Here is a 20,946-nt window from a genome sequence, read left to right as displayed (position 1 = left end):
TTATTCATAGATTCACCTCTTAACACCTAGCAAATCTAAATTTAACTTATTAAATTAAGTCAGTATATAAATTGTCCTTAAACCAAATGAGTTTGGAAAAGGGAAACAGTGCTTTAAAAAATGTTAGATAGTGACTGTCTAATAAACCTCATTTTCTTACATTTTTCTTTCATGAAGGCTATTGAAGATGTGTGAACATCAAAATCTTAATGTTTCCCTTTTTAAATCCTGCAGGAGAATCTGCGCTACTACGTAGACAAGTTATTCAGTACAATTGTAAAATCAAGTATGAGCTGTCCCACAGTAATGTGTGATATCTTTTATTCTCTAAGGCAGATGGCTACTCAGAGATTTCCTAGTAAGTGCCTTGTTTTACTAAAACATGCCGTTTCTTTTTCTTTACTTTTTTGTAGATATTAATTACATCTTTGGTTTGTGCAAGGTATTTAAGGTATTTATTTATTTGTTTGTTTATTTTTGAGACAGAGTCTCGCTCTGTCACCCCAGCTGGAGTGCAGTGGTGCTATCTCGGCTCACTGCAACCTCCATCTCCCAGGTTCATGCCATTCTCCTGCCTCAGCCTCCCGAGTAGCTGGGACTACAGGCACCCGCCACCATGCCCGGCTAATTTTTTGTATTTTTAGTAGAGACGGGGTTTCACCATGTTAGCCAGCATGGTCTTGATCTCCTGACCTCGTGATCTGCCCGCCTCGGCCTCCCAAAGTTCTGGGATTACATGCGTGAGCCACTGCTCCTGGCCTAAGGTTTTTAAGTACAACCTTCTTTAGTTTTTCAAAATGATTCTAGCTTTCTCATAAGAAATCTGATTTTTCTTGAAATCTCAAAATACATATTCCATTTTATTTCAGTATAATGCAACTTTATACAAAGAGCAAATCAAAATCACCATTAAAGAAAGGCAAAAATTTAGAACTGTAACATTGTATAAGTAAGCATTTATACCAGATGCTTATGAGAGTTAAAAATACCTTTGTTATTTATACCAACTTATCTTTTCCAGCTGCATGCATTCAGATAGTGAGAATCTTTAGTTCCATAAAATTGACTAGATTTGACAGTATGAGAATGCTAATAAGGTTTTGGTGGTGAGAGGTTTTTATAGAAATGGCCTTAGACATTAGAAACCTTTCTGTTGCAACATACATAGAGTTTTAAGGTACATGTATCAGTAACTGGCATATTTTAATTTTGAAAAAGTAGCTATGTCAAGGTTTTGCTTAGAAACTTTTCATTAAATTCAGAGTTACTGTCGCTGTTAATACTTAGAATTATTCACTTTTTAATATATCTCTGATAAGTAAATAAACTAGCTATGGCTAGCTTTCCAGATCTGTCTATAATGGGGGGTGGTGGGTAGGAGGGTAGAATTAGGCAGGTACTTAAATTATCCATCTTAACCAGCTGTGCAAAACTGTGAGTTTATTTCTGTAACCATCTGGAGAGATTTTGCAGTTTTATGTTCTTTTAAGTTTGTGCTCACCCTGTGCACACATGTATGCAGTTAACTGCCCTTCTGCTAAATTGACCCATTACTAAATTAGTGGGGCTGAGTTGTCTAACATGTAGATAAATTCGTATCTAAATGTCTTTGCTAATTATAGTTGCAAATAAGTAAGTAAATCTAATCTTCATAACAAAAATAAGGGGAGCCAGAGGCACACGGAAAAGTGAAATGCTCATTGAAATTTTATTTTTAAATAGTTAGATCATGATAACCACATTGACTACTTAGTAACACACACAGTGTTAGTGTGTTAGCCTCCATTATCTCCTGTTGTCATCTTCACAAAACCACATGAGGTAGGTACTACTCCCATTAGGTGAGAAACAAAGGTTTAGAGAAGCTGAGTAACTTTACCAACGTCTATGGATGGCCAACAGGCAAGCAGGGCCTCAAACCTGGGCCTGGTCTACTCCAAACCACTTGCTGCCATTCACTATACTCTATTTGGCCTTAAATCTGTTTTAGCTGTTTAATTCTTCTTTATATAAATGATCTTAAACACTTTTTGGATTTTTTGTTTGTTTGTTTTTGTTTTGAGACCGAGTTTCACTCTTGTTGCCCAGGCTGGAGTGCAATGGCACAATCTCGGCTCACTGCAGCTCTGCCTCCTGGGTTCCCAGCCTCCCCAGTAGGTAGGATTACAGACATAGGCCTCCCCGCCTGACTAATTTTGTATTTTTAGTAGAAACGGGCTTTCTCCATGTTGGTCAGACTGGTCTTGAACTCCTGACCTCAGGTGATCTACCCGCTTCAGCCTCCCAAAGTGCCGGAATTACAGGTGTGGGTCACCGTGTCCAGCCAACACTTTATGTTTTTATATACATGCAGATGTATCTCCTTAGTTATGTTTTTGTTGACTTAACTACTAATATGGTCATCATATCCTCAGTAGACTATAGTAGTGACAGTTTTGTTGCCATAAGTGTTTCATATTCTGTCGTTTTTGTTGTTTTTACTACCCTAGAAGAATGGGGAAAGGAGAGGTAGGAGGGCAGGGCAGACAGCAGGTAAAAAACAGATATTATTAAAGAATGACAAATTAAATGACTTGTTAATGGTTACCTACTGAATGACTTAGAAGAGTTAAAACTCGAACCAAACCTAAAGATTCTTTCCCTCGCCACCTGCTTCACCACCATCCGTCTGATTGTTGGGTACAGTGTTGACTCCAGTCTGAAAGTTGTAGGTGAATGATCAAAGCCACCAGTAGTCTTCAGTTCATCTGCATTTTTATTTATGGACTATTGATAGCTTTTTTAAAGTAAACATTTCTGTCTAATTGTTTTTGTTGCATAACTTTTAATATTATCAAGATTCTGGGGAGGGAATTGAAACAAGAACCTAAAACTGAAAGTAGCCTTGTATCGTACTCTTAAGGGATTCAGTGTTACCACTAGGTAGTGCTAGATACTACTTTTATTTTTGTCGTAATTTTAGCAGTCTCTTCTTGCAGGTGAGGAAAGAGGTATTTTTCAAAGTAAAATATTTCTATAAACCTAACAGCGTTGTCTTTTTTCATATTATTTCTTCTTTTGGATTTTTTAATCATAGGGTGTTTTAATTTAGTCATAAACATCACTATCATTTCATCAACTCGGCTCTTACTAGACAAATTATGTTGCTCTCCTAGTTTACGTGTCTTTTCTATATTTTTTAATTTATCATCTTTGTTTTTTAATTGTGTTTTTGTGCATGACATTTCACCATTTTTTTCCTGCAGATGACCCTCATGTTCAGTATTCTGCAGTGAGCAGCTTTGTATTTCTTCGTTTCTTTGCTGTAGCCGTAGTATCACCTCATACTTTTCATTTGCGACCTCATCATCCAGTAAGTGTTTGTTCTTCTGAAAGCTTTATTCCATTTTTTTATTTTTATTAAAATGAAGAAAAGATAAAATAAGTCAATTTCACTGGGCTGTATTTTCTTATAACTGATACTTAAATTTACTCAGAATTTTTCTTGGCCATTTCAGTCTTTCAAGTGAGACTGATAATCCTATTTTTTGTTGTTGTTAAAAGATGTTCTACAAGAGTGATAAAATGCTAATTATTGAAGGTTGGTGATGAGTACAAAGGGGATTTGTTATATTTTTTCATATGCTACTGTGTGTGTTTATACATTTCCATAAGATTTTTTTTCATTAGTTATGGGTTTCATTTTGATAGGTATTTTATTTAAACAAAATCTGCCTTCCTGATTTATTAAAATAGTTTAATTTTGCAGATATTTTTAAATTTCACGGAAATTTGAAGAGGCTCTTTTCTCTAAGAAAGAAGGCTACAAGAGAAATTCCATTTAATTTAGAAACAGCATCTAAGATAGAAGATTTCAGTAGCAATGAAACTGACAGCATATAATTAGAAAATATTAAATGGCAGGTGAACTGGATAAGCATGAACAGTTAAAACAGAAAAAGAAACCAAGAATGCAGTATAGTGAAAGGTGTAGGAACTTTTATTGGAATATAACTTGTTAAATATATCAGTATTTTTACTTTTTATTTACCTGAGGTAATACTGTAAACATACGAGATTTAAAAATTTTTTAAGCATATAATCTTGTGTTCTGGAGTCCTATTTAATTACCAAAAATCTAAATCTCCACTGCATAGATTTACATGTTTATTTCTTAATTTTTAAAATTCTCTATTTTTGCTCTACTTCTGATTCCTTCTTATATGGTGTAATTTGGCTAATTCTTTAAGCTTTTATGTTCCAAATACTTTATAATCTTATCTAATTGCTCTTAGTTGCTGATTTGTATAACAAATAATAATAATAGCCCACATTTATTTAGTGCTTTGTACTAGGCCTTGTTCTAACTACTTTATGTTTTAACTTATTTGGTCCTCCTGGCAACCCTGTGAGGTAAATTCTGTTATCATCCACATGTGCAGATAAGGAAATCACAATAGAGTAACTTTTCCACGCTCACACAGCTGACAAATTATGATTTGATTTTACTCAGTTTGAACTGGATTTAACTGGGATTCAAATTCAGTCAGTCTTTATCGTCTGTAAGCTTAATCCTATCCCTTCCAACCTCTTAGACAGATGTTCAGGTACCTACAGTGTATCATTTCATGCTCAGTACTAGAGATGCAGTGATGAATAAGATACTCTTTGCCCTTAGGAAACTCACAGCCAAGAGGAGTTGCTCAGTAGTGTAGGGAAAACACATGAGTTTTAGAGTTAAACCAAGTTCTGAATACCCATTTCTCCTCTCAATGACTACATGACATTGACAGTCACTTAAGTTTGTGAGTACTGAATAGAACCATGTTGCAGTGGCAGCACCACGCCCTTTCTTGCCAAAGGATAAATGGTCTGTGAGTAGCCCCAGCAGAGAGTGGGCCAGTGTCCTTTTGTTCACAGGGCTGTCCATTCTGTGGCTTTGTTACTAAAGCTGCACAGAACTCTGAGGCAATGAAAGCGTGGTAGCAACATTCTGGACATAAACAGAACACCTACTTCTGAACTTGTGAGTCTGCCTTGTATTCATACTTGAATTTGCGCATTCCTGTAACAGATGTTGGTGGATACTTAGGTTGGTTCCATGACTTTGCTATTGTAAATAGTGCTGCAAGAAATGTGAGTGCAGGTGCCAGGACATCTTTAAGAATATTATTTTCTTCAAAGGCAGAGAATTGTGGGGACCTTTTATAGATATAATGAAATCCCAAATGTTACAGCTAAAATGTTTTCTGAATAGCCTTAATTTAGGTGTGTTTCTATTTTATAAGTATATTATAATGATCATATTTCAGATATTCCTTCTTTTCCAGATTGCCTTATATTCTGGTCATCTCTTCCCCTTCACATTCATTGCCTATTTTCAATATGGGGGCGGGGGGATACTAAAATATTAAGGAATGTGAGCCAAAAATTGAACTAAAGCTTTTCTGTATCTAAATTTTTCTTGGTATATCTTCAGATACAAGATATTGTTTGCTTGAATCCTTAAAACAAATAAAAATGGTCTGTGTTTTGATAGAAACTTACACAAATGTATGGATTGGTGAAAATTCAGCAGGGTATACATTTAAGATCTATTCATTTTGTCATATGTAAATTATATCTCAATTTTAAAAAAAATGAAGGAGCAAAGATTTCTGAGGGAGCACCGTTTAGTCAATTTTATATATTACTATATATTACTTCTTTCAGATAGACAGGCCTGAAAAACCTCTTGGATAATAGACCCAAATAATCACCCTCTGGTAAGATCAAAAAGAACTAGGTGACTTCACATTTCCTAAGCTGAATTTAGGTCTTTGCTTCCATGGTGAAAAGAGTTAATTGCAAAAGCTATTTAAAGTATTGAATATGTTTAGGGGTGAGCTGAGCACAGAAAATTTGGAACACCTGAAACTGCCATTTTAAGTTATAAGGTAGTAAAGTAGATGCCTTTGACATTCCAGAAGTGAATATAATTTGTCAGGTAATCCAAGGTGCCATACTGTATGAAACAACTTACATATAACATTGATAAAATTATGGCTTTGGCCTGTAATCCCAGCACTTTGAGAAGCCAAGGCGGGCAGATCACCTGAGGTCAGGAGTTCGAGACCAGCCTGGCCAACAGGGCAAAACCCTGTCTCTACTAAAAATACAAAAATTAGCCAAGCGTGGTGGCAGGCACCTGTAATCCCAGCTACTTAGGAGGCTGAGACAGGAGAATCGCTTGAACCCAGGAGGTGGAGGTTACAGTGAGCTGAGGTTACACCACTACACTCCAGCCTGGGCAACAGAACGAGACTCCATCTCAGGAAAAAAATAAATAAATAAAATATATATATATATATATATGACTTTTAAAAGCACCACATCTTTAATAATTACTTTGGGAAGAATTGTTAATTATATATGGCTTCTTTAGTCTCTTAATTCCTTAGGCCGGTGAATTGTACCCAGCCTTAGCTAGATTTTAACTGTGTGTGGTTTGAACATTTTTGAGTCATTGTTTTACAGCAATGTAGTCCATTTACTCTATTCTTCTTTTTTATACAAATTATTTTCTTGAAAACTTAATGGTAGTTTTGGTCTTTTTTACATTCTTTAGGATGCACAGACAATTAGAACATTAACTCTCATCTCAAAAACTATACAAACTTTGGGAAGCTGGGGGAGTCTGTCCAAAAGCAAGGTAAGTCCTTACATCTTTTATTTTGTTTTTACACTTCTAAATGTTGTTACATCCTATGATCCTTTCTCCTTGACTTACCTTCTTCCAAATTAATAACTATACACACACACACACACACACACACACACACACACACACAGAGTAGCTGTCTTTTAAGTAGATACTCTCTTAGTCACCTGTTAAAGAGGACAGTTTCAGAAGCTGGGCATGGTGACTTATGTCTTTAATTCCAGGAAGCTGAAGCGGGAAACTCACTTGAGGCCAGGAGTTCAAGGCTGCAGTGCACAATGATGGCACCTGTGAATAGCCATTGCACTCCAGTCCCAGCAACTTAGCAAGACCCTGTCTCTAGAAAATTTAAAAAAAAAAATTTTTTTAAATAGTTTAATGAGAACATTAAAAAAAAAATGCAGTTTCATGAAAACTGCTAAGTAAGGCAAAGAGAGCCTAGTAAGGAAGTGCAGGACAGTCTGTCTATCTGCCTGCTTGTGCCATAATCGCATGACAGCTTTGAAAGAAGTCTTCCACTCCAAGCCCTGAATTCTGAAAATATATAATTGAGTCCTTTTAGGCCTTAATCCTCAGCTTAAAAATATAGTCTGTTCTATTCTTAATTCTCTAACACATATAAACCCTGTGTTTGTTTTTTCTTAGTCAAGTTTCAAAGAGACATTCATGTGTGAATTTTTCAAAATGTTTCAAGAAGAAGGATATATTATGGCAGTTAAAAAGGTATGATTATTTTATTCTGGAATTAATATTTATTTCATATAGCATAGGGGAAATAACATTTTATATGTATTATATCAATCCCCAGTTTAAATAATGTTTAAACTGTTCATCAAAAAGGCTTCCTTTTTCTTTTTTCTTCTTATACAGGGCTGTGCTTTTCAGCTTTGAAAATACCTAAATAAGTGTAACAACTACTACTATTGCCAGTGCCTTAGAAACACAAATTACAGATGTCTAGGGTTAGAATTTCTCAAAGTGACACTATTGGCATTTGGGGCCAGATAATTCTTGATTCTGAGGAGCTGGCTTGTGCGTTTCAGGATATTTAGCAGCATCCCTGGCCTCTACCCCTTAGATGCAATAAGTATGCCTCCTGTTTTGACAGCCAAACATGCCCCCAGGTATTGCCAAATGTTCCTTGAGGGACAGAATTGCCTCTGGTTGAGAACCTCTGGTCTCTGGGGGTAACGGCTTTGTATGGTGCCTGATGTAGAATGGGCACTTAATTGCCCTAGTAAAAAATTTATACATTATTGAACATTTAATGAACAATATAAATTCATGGTAGTAACCTGAGGAAAGTTACTATAAATGTACAAAAGCCTATAGTATATAATATCCGAACACAAGTCCTGCAGCATACAAAAATCACTTCACTTAAAAGTTGAGAACGTTTTGAAAGGATCTTTAATTTCTTGAGTCTTTAGTCCTGAATCATCTAAACAAAATATAGCATTATTGTAAAATGCTGAAAATTTATAAAGAAAAGTTAACCTTTGAAGTACTCTACCTCATATAGTCTAGAAGTTAAGAGTTAAAAAATAAGGAGAGAAATGAATTATATCTAAACTGGGCCTGAAGAAAGTACTGTATTTTATGTATCACACTCTTAACTTAATGAATCCAAATTAACAAAGCCAAATGTTAAAGACTTCATTCAGTTTCTGTAGCATAACTAGCAGTTGGTTGCCAGAGTATTTATTTTGTTGAGGTATACATTTGGGCCTTTTTTTATACTTAGGATTCTTACGGAGACTTAGTAAGTAAAAAATGATGATTTAAAAAATTAAAGTCCATTGGAATATTTTTCATCTAGAATAGTGCCTGTTTAACCAAAAATTTTTTAGACAAACCATTGAAGGCTTTTCAGGAGAAAGTCTTTCAAAAGAATAGGCAAAGAAAAAGCTGCCCTTTTATTTTTAGGACATTGTTGAAACATTTGTGACACTGTAGGCAGACTTTTATTGGCAAGATTATGATGTACTGTCTTTTGTTTGAGGGTTGTTTTTCCATGTTTTGTGACCAAGGCTATGGTAGTATCTGATTTTTTTTCCCCCTGATATAATCAGAATGTGTAGAGTTGATAATGTCAGTGGAGAAAGGATTTAAGGGTACCAGGAGTTTAGTCTGTTCCTGATCTGCCCTGAGTCACCCACTCACATTCTAATGGACTATCGCCATAGTATGCCTCTGTCTCAGATTTGGTTCTAAATCCCTAAGCTGACATAGGGTACTTTGTCCTAATATCCTAGTTTCCTTTATTATTTAGTAGTTACAACAAGATATGTGCAGTGCTATAAATTGTAAAAGCTTGTGAGGCTCAATTTCTCATTTTATATTGGCACTCTGACTAGTGACATTTACTATTGATGCAGAAGAAAATAAGAGTATAACTCTGAATCATATGCTATTCCCTGCAGAGTTTGGAAAGGATAACCTGGATAGTTCTATAGACAAGGTGACCATATAATTTGATGTCTAAACCAGAACACATTTAAGAGTGAAAAATACTGTTAGTGATTATTCTGGAATGATAGGAATGGCCCTGATGGGGATGGTCCTGAGCAAACTGGGACCTATAGTCACCCTGCCTATAGTCCATCTTAATTACTGGGTTTTCTTTCACTTTATATCTCTGTATTTACCCCATAGTTCCTAAATAAAGTATTGGCTGGGCACAGTGGCTCACACCTGTAATCCTAGCACTTTGGGAGGCCGAAGTGGGCGGATCACCTGAGGTTGGGAGTTGGAGACCAGCCTAGCTAACATGGTGAAACCCCGTTTCTACTAAAAATACAAAAAATTAGCCAGGCCTGGTGGCACATGCCTGTAATCCCAGCTACTGGGGAGGCTGAGGCAGGAGAATTGCTTGAATCTGGGAGGTAGAGGTTGCAGTAAGCCGAGATCATGCCATTGCACTCCAGCTTAGGCAACAAGAGCAAAACGCTATCTCAAAAAAATAAAATAAACTATTATAAATAATATTTGCTAACAAATCAGTGACTTCAGGTATATATTAAGAAATAAAACATTCACATAACTCAGACTCCATTAGTGGATGGTCCATCTGGGAGAACTGATGCTATGGTAGGGTGCTTCTTCAGTTCCCTTGGATACTTGTACCCACATTACCCATATATAATGCAAAAGGAACTCTGTTCTTGTTCTTTCACTTACCAGTATTTTCTCCCAGCAAGCAGAAGTAAACATTCCATTTGAAAACTCCTTAAGTCTGAGCTCTGCTGGGCAATCATCAGCCAGTCTTAGGAGAAAATGACTGTGTCTACAAATTCTACTTTAGAATAGGCACTGGAGCCTCAATATTATCCTTATTGGAATGTGGTTTGTTTTTGTTTAAGTCCTAAGCAGAACAACGTAGAAAAGTATAAAGGAAAAAGCAAAGAAATGCAAACCCTCTCTGAGTTTCTGAGTTTGTAATACCCACCTAATGAACTAAACAAATTGATAGCTCATTTAGGAGGCAAAATAGGATTCTTTAAGAACAAGAATTGTTCCTCAAAATCAAGGTAATGGTAGATTAAAAAAAAAAAAGAAAAGAAAAGAATTGTTCCATCCAGGCGTGCATGGTGGTTCACGCCTGTAATCCCAGCACTTTGGGAGGTGGAGGCAGGCAGATCACAAGGTCAGGAGTTCGAGACCAGCCTGGCCAATATGGTAAAACCCTGTCTCTACCAAAAATACAAAAATTAGCCAGGCATGGTGGTGGGCGCCTGTAGTCCCAGTTACCTGGGAGGCTGAGGCAGGAGAATCGCTTGAACCTGAGAGGTGGAGGTTGCAGTGAGCCAAGATCACACCATTGCATTCCTGCCTGGGTGACGGAACAAGACTCCATCTCAAAAAAAAGAAAAGAAAAGAAAAAGGAATTGTTCCTTGAAGTGCTAATTTCCCTTTCCCATGAAGAGACAACCAAATACTAAAAAGCCTTTAACCAGTCAAGGTAGCGTATTTGTGAAGTTAAATGTTCTTCACTGGCTGACCTGGTAAAGATGGATACTATAAATTTTCTTGAGTCACCACATTCCAACATTCTCCATGGAAAGTTTATAAATGGTGATTAGATTTCCAGATTATCCCAGATAACCTGTTTACACTTCAGTCATGACTGTGAAATACCATCTTTCAGAGTTAAAATCAGTTCTATATAGTAGAAGTTGGCAAACTTTTCTGTAAAGGGACAGTGAGAAAATATTTTAGGCTTTGCTGATCACATAAGGTCTCTGCCACTTAGTCTTTGTTTTCACAACGCTTTCACAATCCTAAATGTAACCCTGATTGTTAAATTTAGAAATGTAATAGTTACAGGTTGAGTATCCTCTATCAAAAATGCTTGATAAAGTGTTTTGGATTTTGGATTTTTTCAAATTTTGAAATACTTTTATTCATTCTGTCTCTCTCCATGTATATTTTTTTAACTGGTTGAGCATCCCTAATCTGAAAATCCAAAATTCAAAATCCAGAATGCACCAGCAAGCATTTCCTTTGAATATCCTGTTGGCACTCAAAAAGTTCTGGGTGTTTGGAACATTTGGGATTTTCAGATTAGGAGTGTTCAACCTGTATTCTTATGGGCCTTACAAAAACAGGCTACAGGTCAGACGTGGCCCTCTGACCCAGACTTTGGTGATCCTTAACCTATAATAAAGGTTCACAATCTTATATGTAAAATCATTGGGACCAAAAGTATTTCAGAATTCAGTTTTTCAGAGTTTCAAAAGGTAATCAGTATATACTATATGTAACATCCCCCAGTGGAGCCTAGGGTAGCACCCCACAATCAAATACATTAATTGTTATAGCACAGTGTATGAATACTTACAGTAAGTAATATAAGTACAGAGTGTAAATAGCCTCACACCAGTTCAGGTTAAGTTATACCCCTTAATGAGTACTTCGAATCAAAGACAAGATTTTAAAACTTTGTATTCAGAACTTTATGTATTTCAGAATTGCAGTTAAGGAATTATGGATTGAATTATTTCTACATGGAAATATGTTCTGGGTTTTAAGTAACTTAAGAACGAAGTTTTAGGCTGGGCACGGTGGCTCACACCTGTAATCCCAGCACTTTGGTAGGCTGAGGCAGACAGATCACTTGAGGACAGGAGTTCAAGACCAGCCTGGCCAACATACGGTAACCCTGTCTCTACTAAAAATACAAAAAAATTAGCTGCGTGTGGTGGCACATGCCTGTAATCCCAGCTACTTGGGAAGCTGAGGCATGAGAATCACTTGAACGCAGGAGGGAGAGGTTGCAGTGAGCCCAGACTGCACCACTGCGTTCCAGTCTGGGCAACAGAGACTCTGTCTCCAAATAAATAAATAAGACTTTTATAATACTTGTCATTTGTAAATTAGGGATTTCCTTTATAATATGTGTTTTGTTTTATAAATTACTATCGTGTGTATTCATTAGTAATGAAGAACTTCCCATTATAATCAATGACATGTAAGATAAACTGAATTTTTTATAATGTTCCTTATCACACAGTGTAATATTTACCCATTTCCCCATTTAGTTCTTGGATGAAATTTCATCTACTGAAACTAAAGAGTCCAGTGGTACGAGTGAGCCTGTGCACCTGAAAGAAGGGTAATTTAATCAAATTAGACGTGAAAGTCATGTATCAGTATAGATATTAAGTAAGTACAAAGAGCATGGGTCTAAGAGTGAGGAGATCTGGCATTATGTTCTGTGTTAGAACTGCCAAAATTAGCAGTCAGGTAAGTCACCTTTACTGTCCTACAAACTTTATGGCAGAAAAGCATGATTTCCTGTGCATACAGTCCTAGAGTTGTTTTGCAATTATAGTGAGATGATGGGTATTTAGAGTACTTTAAAAAAGTAACAGCACTATTAGTCTTAATGTACAGTGTTCATTATAAGTTAAGCGGGGGAATCACTAATTTGGTCCTTTTTTGTTCTGCATGGTACAATTAAAAATATTAAATTAATTAAAGACCTTAATCCTTTAGTATGGCCAAAATAAATGCAACAGTCATGGATGGCAAAAACATTTTTATATATTTAATATAATCTTACACAACTATTCATGTCATTTAAAATTAAAGGATACTTCTTTGTTTTGGATTAACTTTTAATTTTTGTAGCTAAATGTTTACATCTGTTATGTTGGCAGTGAGATGTATAAAAGAGCTCAGGGAAGAACTCGGATTGGAAAAAAGAATTTTAAGAAGCGATGGTTCTGCTTAACAAGCAGAGAGCTCACCTACCACAAACAGCCAGGTAGTTGTGTTTATACTTTATTATGGGGTTTTTCCTGGTTCTCGGTGTAGGTTTCTTTGCCGCTTATTGTGACTCTAGCGAATCCTTTCAGTAATATTACTATAGTTTGTGGTTTCTCCATATGTACTAAGAATGAAAAAATATTTGACAGTAACCCCATGTATATTATGTTTTTCTCACATTAAATTTCTTGAGTTTCTGAAAATGGTATTCCTTTAGTGTGCTCTGTTTTCTAAAAATCCATAGTATTCCATACTGTTATTTATCAAAGAGCAACAGCTAAACCTCTTAGAACATGGGAGTTTCTTTAACTCTCAGAGGCAAAATTAGCAAGATTCAATATCTAATAAATGAGAATATTTCTGTGCTTTGCTGGAAAATATCAGCTAGACATTCCCACAGTTACACCATAGATTGTGATACCTATTCTGTTGTCAAATTCATCCTAGGTTCTTAGCCAAGTTAACCCCAAGGTAGATGACTTAATAATTTGCCTTCTGAGAAGACTCTGTTGCTTGTACAAGTGGGCTATTTGTGTAAACGAAGCCATCTTCCTACAGTGTGATTTGAGAGCTGCAGAGAGGCAAAGCTTATCCCTCAGTAGACTGACACAGTCCTTTAAATAAACTGCTTTTGAGTTTATTCCATTGGAGTGATTTTCCACAGAAGGCCAGGTGTGGTGGTTCATGCCTGTAATCCTAGCACTTTGGGAGGCAAAGGCGGGCGGATCACTTGAGGTCAGGAGTTTGAGACCAGCCTGACCAACATGGCGAAATCCCATCTCTACTAAAAATACAAAAAAATTAGCCAGGCATGGTGTCACATGCCTGTAGTCCCAGCTACTCTGGAGGCTGAAGCAGGAGAATCGCTTGAACCCGGGAGGCAGAGGCTGCAGTAAGCCAAGATCGTGCCATTGCACTCTAGCCTGGGTGACAGAGCAAGACTCCATCTCAAAAAAAAAAAAAAGGAATTATCCACAGAAGGCCATTAGCTTCTGATATTTTAGCAAGAAGAATTTAGTATCTAGATCTCAGATCACATCTATATAGTAGAATCCCTTCTGCCCAAAATAATCAGGATCCAGAGATGTTCATTTAACCAAACCAAAAGGTTGGTTAAAGCAAGAATCATTTAAAAGTAAACAAAAAGATGCATACAGATCTTAAATATTTATGTATTTGTTTACCAGCATTTTGGTAGAGAACCATGATTATTTCTTTGACTATTGACGTATAGATCAGATTTCCTGTCTTTCTTGTGTAAATATACCCATAATGCATCAGTTTTCAGGCTGATTTCTCCAAGGTAAATCTAGAACTTAGATACTTGAAAAGTAATCCAAGCACAAAATCCTCTTAGATTTTTAGGATAGTTACACTAGTCTTTTACAGCTGTCTTACCCCCACATAAATCAGCCTTATTTGTGGAGGTATGCATCTCCTTTTTAGAGGGTTTTCAAAGCATTTACCTGATTTTCAAATAAGTAATAAACCTCTTGGTAGTGGCCACTTACTTTGTCTCTTTATGTGAAGTAAATCATAATTACAACATAGAAAACTAACATAAATAAGTTTAGCAACAAACCCAACGGACTTGGTAAGCAAAACAGCCTAACCGATGGAAGTAGAAGAGCGCAGGCTTAACAGAGTACCCAAGCAACCACAAGCGTTTAGCATCCCGTGAGCAGCATTCAGTATGTTTTACAGAGGAAATGGAGAGTCTGTTAATCCGTCAAATCTGTTAGGTAAAGATCTGTTAAGAGAGCTTCTGCTGTAAATTCTGGAGTAATACATCAGATATAGGGTGCTTTAAAGAGGATATAATACAGTTAAGTAGAGTGCTTCAGTGGAGACTCTTGAATAGTAGAGTGATAAAGAAAAAATTTTATTTCATAATTCTTCGTTAGGAATGGCTTAGCCAGAATGACTACATGTGTCCCAATATATTAGAAAGATATAAGAAACCAAATGCATTATACTTTTGGGTATATTACCCAGATAATTTGTTATAACATTTACATATTCAAATAACTAAAATTCAATAGGCTACATATATGCCCTTTCAGAGAGCTGCTTTTTTTTTTTTGGAGACAGAGTCTCACTCTGTCACCCAGGCTGGAGGGCAGTGGCATGATCTTGGCTCACTGCAACCTCTGCCTCTCAGATTCAAGTGATTCTCCTGCCTCAGCCTCCTGAGTAGCTGGGATTACAGGTGCCCGCCACCACACCCAGCGAATTTTTGTATTTTTAGTAGAGACAGGGTTTCACCATTTTGGCCAGGCTGGTCTTGGACTCCTGACCTCGTGACCTGCCTGCCTCGGCCTCCTAAAGTGCTGAGATTACAGGTGTGAGCCAGCGTGCCCAGCCCAGATAGCATTTTTTAAGCTAAGCATATTCTGAATGTTTTAGAAATTATAACTTATTGAATACTATATAAATGTTCTCACCTATGCATAGCAGTGGGTGCTAATTATGTTTACATTAATGGTACATTTAAATAAAAGTTAAGGTAAATTAGTCATTCTCTATGAATAAATGAGTTCTTTTTTCCTCATTTAAAGCATTTTCTAATCTAAACCAATATTCTGAAGTATTTTTTGGTTTATAATCTTCTTTAAGAATTAGATAGCTATGGACCCCTTTGTCTAGAAAACTGTACCTACAAACAGACAAAAAATTGTGCATGTAACTTCAGGGAGTTCATAGACACAAAATTTTGCATAATAATTTCAGGAAGTTCGTAGACCTAAAGTTCATCTATGATTCTCAAGTTAAGAACCTCTGTTCTTGCCGGGTGCAGTGGCTCACGCCTGTGATCCCAACACTTTGGGAGGCTGAAGCAGGTGGATCATGAGGTCCGGAGATAAGACCATCCTGGCCAACGTGGTGAAACCCCATCTCTACTAAAAAAACAAAAATTAGCCAGATGTGGTGGCGTGCGTCTGTAGTCCCAGCTACTTGGGAGGCTGAGGCAGGAGAATTGCTTGAACCTGAGAGGTGGTGGCTGCAGTCAGCCAAGATCATGCCATTGCACTCCGGCCTGGGTGACAGAGGGAGACTCTGTCTCCAAAAACAAAAAAGAATCTCTGTTCTGTCCACTGATTTTAAGAGAACAAAATTCTCTAGAATGATGAGGCTACTAGAGGTATAAAATAGACACATTAGAAGCTACATTGTTTTTAAGCCTTAAGAAATTTAAAATTTTGGAATGACATTGGAGGAATGAGATGAAATTTCAAGCTTATTTACCAAAGCCTGTGGTTTTAAGCTTCCATGCTTTTTGTTTTAACTATTTTGATGGATCTTTCCAAAATATATTACATGCTTCCCTGCCTTCTAAAAAAGAGTTCATTGAACGTAAGTTAACATCTTCTAGATGACTTGGGGCTACCGTTGATAATATTAATTGTTATATGGATTCTGATTTAGTGATATTTTCAGGGCTGCTTAAGGGTGTGTGCAGCTGTTTACTCCAGCTAAATGCATTTACTCCGCAGCTAAATGCCTTGGACTGCTGTGCTTTTTGTGTTCCTGTGTTCGCTTTATACAGTTTTTCTCTATCCTTTGTGGTAAGGCTGCGATCTTACATTTCTTGTGATGTCTGTGAACCATAATATAACACCTTACTCCCATCCCATCACCCACCTCTGTTTTTTACAGCAATGTACTATGAGTGAGGATGCAAGTGCTATGTTTGTTTAAATTATACCTAAGATTAAAAGGCTTTGAATGAAAACGTCAGGACTTTCTCCTATAAATAAAATACCTGGGCTTTGTATTCTCTGTTTGGTTGTTCAGCAAATGTTTTGCTTACTTCCAGTTTCCCTGCTGTTTTCTAGATAGCCAAGACTGCTAGTTAAGTAGTCTTTTGCTACACTTACTATGTGACTTTGGTGTCTGAAAGAATACCTCCCAAATTTCCTGTAACATAGACTTAAATCATTGAGTCTTTCACTCTATCTTCCTATTATACAGTAGTAGTGTGAATTAAGTATTTCTGTCCATTAGTGTCAAATAATATGGTCCTTTCACACTTTACTGGAAAATGAATTAGTAGAATTTTCTCTGTTTTAAGGATTTTTCTTCAATAAGTTGTTAAATTTTTGAGGCCCCTTTAGGCAAGTGCTAACAGGCAATAGTAAGCAACTAATCAGTAGAGTTAAACTAACATGTAGCAAATGAATATTATCAGACACTCAGCCATCAGTCGTGATTACCTTGAGAGATTTTTATGGCCTTGTGTACTTATGATTATGATTTTATACTCCTTTACTATAATTTAGTCATCTTCTACAAGTAAAAGTTCTCTTAGTTATATGTGGAGATCAAACTAGTTATTGATGTTCCAGCCTCTTTATGTCTCATTCAGCCTCATCTTTTGCAGTATCCATATGTAGTTTCACCAGACTACTTTTTGCAGTTCCTTCTTTACATCTTTTACATGTTCTTTTGCATTCATGCTTTTGCATATGTACCTAAAAATATCTACCTAAAAATTCCTTTATTTTCTTCTTTACCTGTGTAATCTGTTGTCCTTTAAGTCTTAGATCAAGTGTCAGCTCTTTATGGAAGCCATTGTAAGCCTCATCTACCTCAGTGTTGCTATTCCCTTACTGTCTATCTTTAGCCACATGGCATACTGTGTGTGTAAAAAGTAATGACTTTTTTCCATCTCTTAAGATCCTCAGTGGTAAGGACCCATATTATTACTAGTGGCATAAAGGTATATAGTAAGTATTCTTCAAAGGACACCATGTCTTCCATATATGCTGTCATCTGAATTACATTAAGAACCACTTGTCTTTCTAAAATTTCTGCCAGGGGTACTAATTCATCTTTGAAATTCTGTTCTGTAAAATTTAATTAGATACTGTCTTCTTTGGGGATACCTGTTATACACATATATATACACACAACTTTCATGTGACATTAAATGCCCTAGCTTATATAGCCAGCCCTACCCTAGCTCATATAACCAATGGACATTGTAAAAGAAATGTCCATGATATTTTAAACATAAATGCTTAAAACTGAGGTTAACATGGTTTTCATCTGCCTGTATTTTCACATACAGGGCTCTGCAGCTTTTTTTTTTTTCTGATAGCTAAAGAACAAAATACATAATTGATTCAATCATGCATTTATTCAACAGGTGTTTTATTGAGTGCCTACTATGTACCAGACACTGTTCTAGGCTCTGGAGAGAAAAGTAGTAAACAAAACATATCAAAATCCCTGCCCTTATAGATCTTTACTAAGAGACAATAAACAGTAAAAAGAGAAAATTATATTTATGTTGGATTATTATAAATGAGATGAACAAAAAAGAAGCAGGGACAAGGAACAGAAAATGATGGGTTCAGTGAGGTGTGTTAAAATATTAAAAGGTCTAACCAGGGAAGGCTTCACTGAGAAAGTGACATTTGAGCAAAGACCTAAACCTAAAGATGGTCGGCGAGTGAACCATGTGGATATTTGCAATAAAAGTGTCACAGAAATAGCTAACAGCACCCAGAACAAATGCCTTGAAATAGAATCATGCCTGGAGTGTTGAAGAGATAAGAGAAAGCTCTTGTGGCTGGAAAAAAATGAAGAAGAGGGTAGGTCATAGGAATTAAGATCAAAAAGGTCATAGAAGTGCTAGATTTTATAGGACCTTGTGGGCTTTTACTTTGAGTAAAATGGAAAAACATTGGAGAGGTTTAAGCAGAAGAATGACATTGTTTAACTTATGTCTTAATAGGATAACTTATGTCTGTGGAGTGTTACATGGAGAATGAATGAAGGGTACAGGGAAACCAATTAAGAGACTATTAAAATATTCTAGAGGAGAGAAAAGAATGGCTTGGATCTGTTGGTAGCAGTAGAAATGATAAAAATGGATCACATTCTGGATCTATTTTAAAGATAGTACCCAGAGGATTAGATACTGGGAGTGAGAGAAAAAGGCACGTTAAGGATAATTCCAAGGATTTGGGCATGAAGTTGACTTTTAAAAATAGATACAGAACTCTTTTTGAGGAAAAAGAAAAAGAAGAAGCAAAGAAGGGGAACAGAAAATGATGGAGTCAGTGTAAAACTGAACTTAAAAAAAAAAAAAAAGAGTCCTGGTAATGGTAGAAAAAAAACCAAGAGTCCTGGTAATGGTAGAGAAGCTTATATTAAACTAAGTCTCATAGATAACAATTATAAACCTTGAGCAGAATATATATAACAATTCTTTGAAGAATTTGATCCTTGAAAGAAAGGAACAATGCTGGCTAAGATTTATTGATTGATTGAGATAGAGTTTCATTCTTGTTGCCCAGGCTGGAGTGCAGTGGCACAATCTCAGCTCACTGCAACCTCTGCCTCCCGGGTTTAAGCGATTCTCCTGTCTCAGCCTCCCCAGTAGCTGAGATTACAGGCATGAGCCACCATGCCCGGCTAATTTTGTATTTTTAGTAGAGACGGGGTTTCTCCATGTGGGTCAGGCTGGTCTTGAACTCCCAACCTCAGGGGATTAACCCACCTTGGCCTCCCAAAGTGCTGGGATTACAGGCATGAGCCACTGCGCCCAGCCTAAGATTTATTTTTATACAGCTTTTCCCCTTGAAAGCACTCCCAGTCTAGTCAGTATGAGGTAGTGCTAAAATGCAAGCAGAAAACTAAGCTTTATTGGCTTGAGATACCAAAGGATAGAGTTTAGGGCTATCAGAGAGGCTGGAAATTGAGGCATAAAGAGGAGTTCTTCAGTCTGCATGTGAACTCCTCTGAAATCTTTAGTTGACTCTTAAACTGCTCATGCAAGAGGGACCTGTCCCCACAGGGGCTAGTGAAAAACAATAACTGAAAACTAAAAAGATGAGCAGAGACTTCAGTTTCTGTCCCCCTCAAAGGAGACAGAATTTGGAATTTTACTTAGAGAGCTTAGCAAACGCTTCAGTATTTTCATCAAAATCTCAAGAGTGGTGGCTCAGTTGTAAAGACTATGTTCTAGGATTAAGAATAAACAAAGTATAATATAAACAAAGTATAAAACCAACCCTCACAATAACCACCAATGATGTAACTTCAAGGGAAGGTAACTGAATCCATAGTTTCTACAGTGTTTTATTCATGATGGCCAGTATGTAATGGAACATTAACAACTCAAGAAGAAACACAGAACTATAATGCATAATCTGGAGAAAAGGTGATCAGTAAAAGTAGACCCCTAGATGATTTACATGTTGGAATTAGCAGATGTGAACTTTAAAGCCTCTGTTACAAATATTTCAAGGACTTGGTGGAAAAGTAGTCATCGTGAGTAAAGAAATGGGGAATCTCAGCCAAAAAAGAAAAAAAAAAAAGGAATCAAATGAAAATCCTAGAATTGAAAAGCACAATACCTGACATGAAAAATCTGATGGGCTTAACAGCAGATTGGTTCACTGAACTTGAAGATAGATCAGTAGAAATGAAAGAAATGAACCAATCTAGAACACAGAAAAGACTGGGGGAAAATGAACAAAACCTCAGTGACCCTTTACTACAATATCAGGTAGTCTAACATATGCATGGTTGGTGTCCCAGAAGGAGAGTAGAGAAAGAATTGGACAAAAAAAAAAAAAAATTGTTTTTGAAGAAATAATGGCCTAAAATTTCCCATATTTGATGAAACAGTATCTTGTAGATCTGAGATGCTCAGTGAACTGAAAGCATGATAAACACAAAGGAAACTGCACTTAGACATACAATAGTCAAACCAGAGATAAAGAGAAAATCTCATAAGCAGAGAAACAAAAAACAAGATGCATACGGGGGAACAACAGTACAGTTGACAGCCAACTAACTCCTCATAAAAAGCAACTAAAACCGGAGGACAGTGGAATAATCTCTTTAAAATGCTGAAGAACAAAAGTGTCAGCCTAACATTCTAGAGAAAATTTTCTTCAAAAATGAAAATATATTTTAAATAAATGAAAGCTGAGAGAGACTCTATCGTGAGCAAGCCTACACTATAGGAAATGCTAAAGGAA

General features: G+C 36.5%; 1 protein-coding gene across 12 annotated transcripts in view; it reads left to right on the top strand.

Moving 5' to 3' along the window:
* Positions 1–20,946, top strand: part of RASA2 (RAS p21 protein activator 2) — a 123,391-nt gene that overhangs the window by 81,168 nt on the left and 21,277 nt on the right. For 6 of the 12 annotated variants that reach the window (XR_002520525.2, XR_001900068.3, XM_021934803.2 and 3 more), the window contains exons 14-20: positions 235–358; positions 3,246–3,352; positions 6,587–6,670; positions 7,325–7,402; positions 12,220–12,293; positions 12,841–12,950; positions 16,292–16,303. Coding sequence is in view for 10 of the 12 variants with exons in the window: in XM_021934803.2 (XP_021790495.1) it covers positions 235–358; positions 3,246–3,352; positions 6,587–6,670; positions 7,325–7,402; positions 12,220–12,293; positions 12,841–12,950; positions 16,292–16,303 (589 nt within the window). In the remaining 2 variants the exon portion in view is untranslated. The remainder of the gene's footprint in view (positions 1–234; positions 359–3,245; positions 3,353–6,586; positions 6,671–7,324; positions 7,403–12,219; positions 12,294–12,840; positions 12,951–16,291; positions 16,304–20,946) is intronic. The other 6 variants (XM_017955824.3, XM_017955821.3, XM_017955826.3 and 3 more) reach the window with 3 other exon arrangements.

Source organism: Papio anubis, chromosome 2 (genome assembly GCF_008728515.1).
Source record: "Papio anubis isolate 15944 chromosome 2, Panubis1.0, whole genome shotgun sequence".
In the NCBI taxonomy this organism is placed as follows: domain Eukaryota; kingdom Metazoa; phylum Chordata; class Mammalia; order Primates; family Cercopithecidae; genus Papio; species Papio anubis.
Note: the sequence above shows the minus strand (reverse complement) of the source record. Positions and strands in the feature narration are given on the sequence as shown.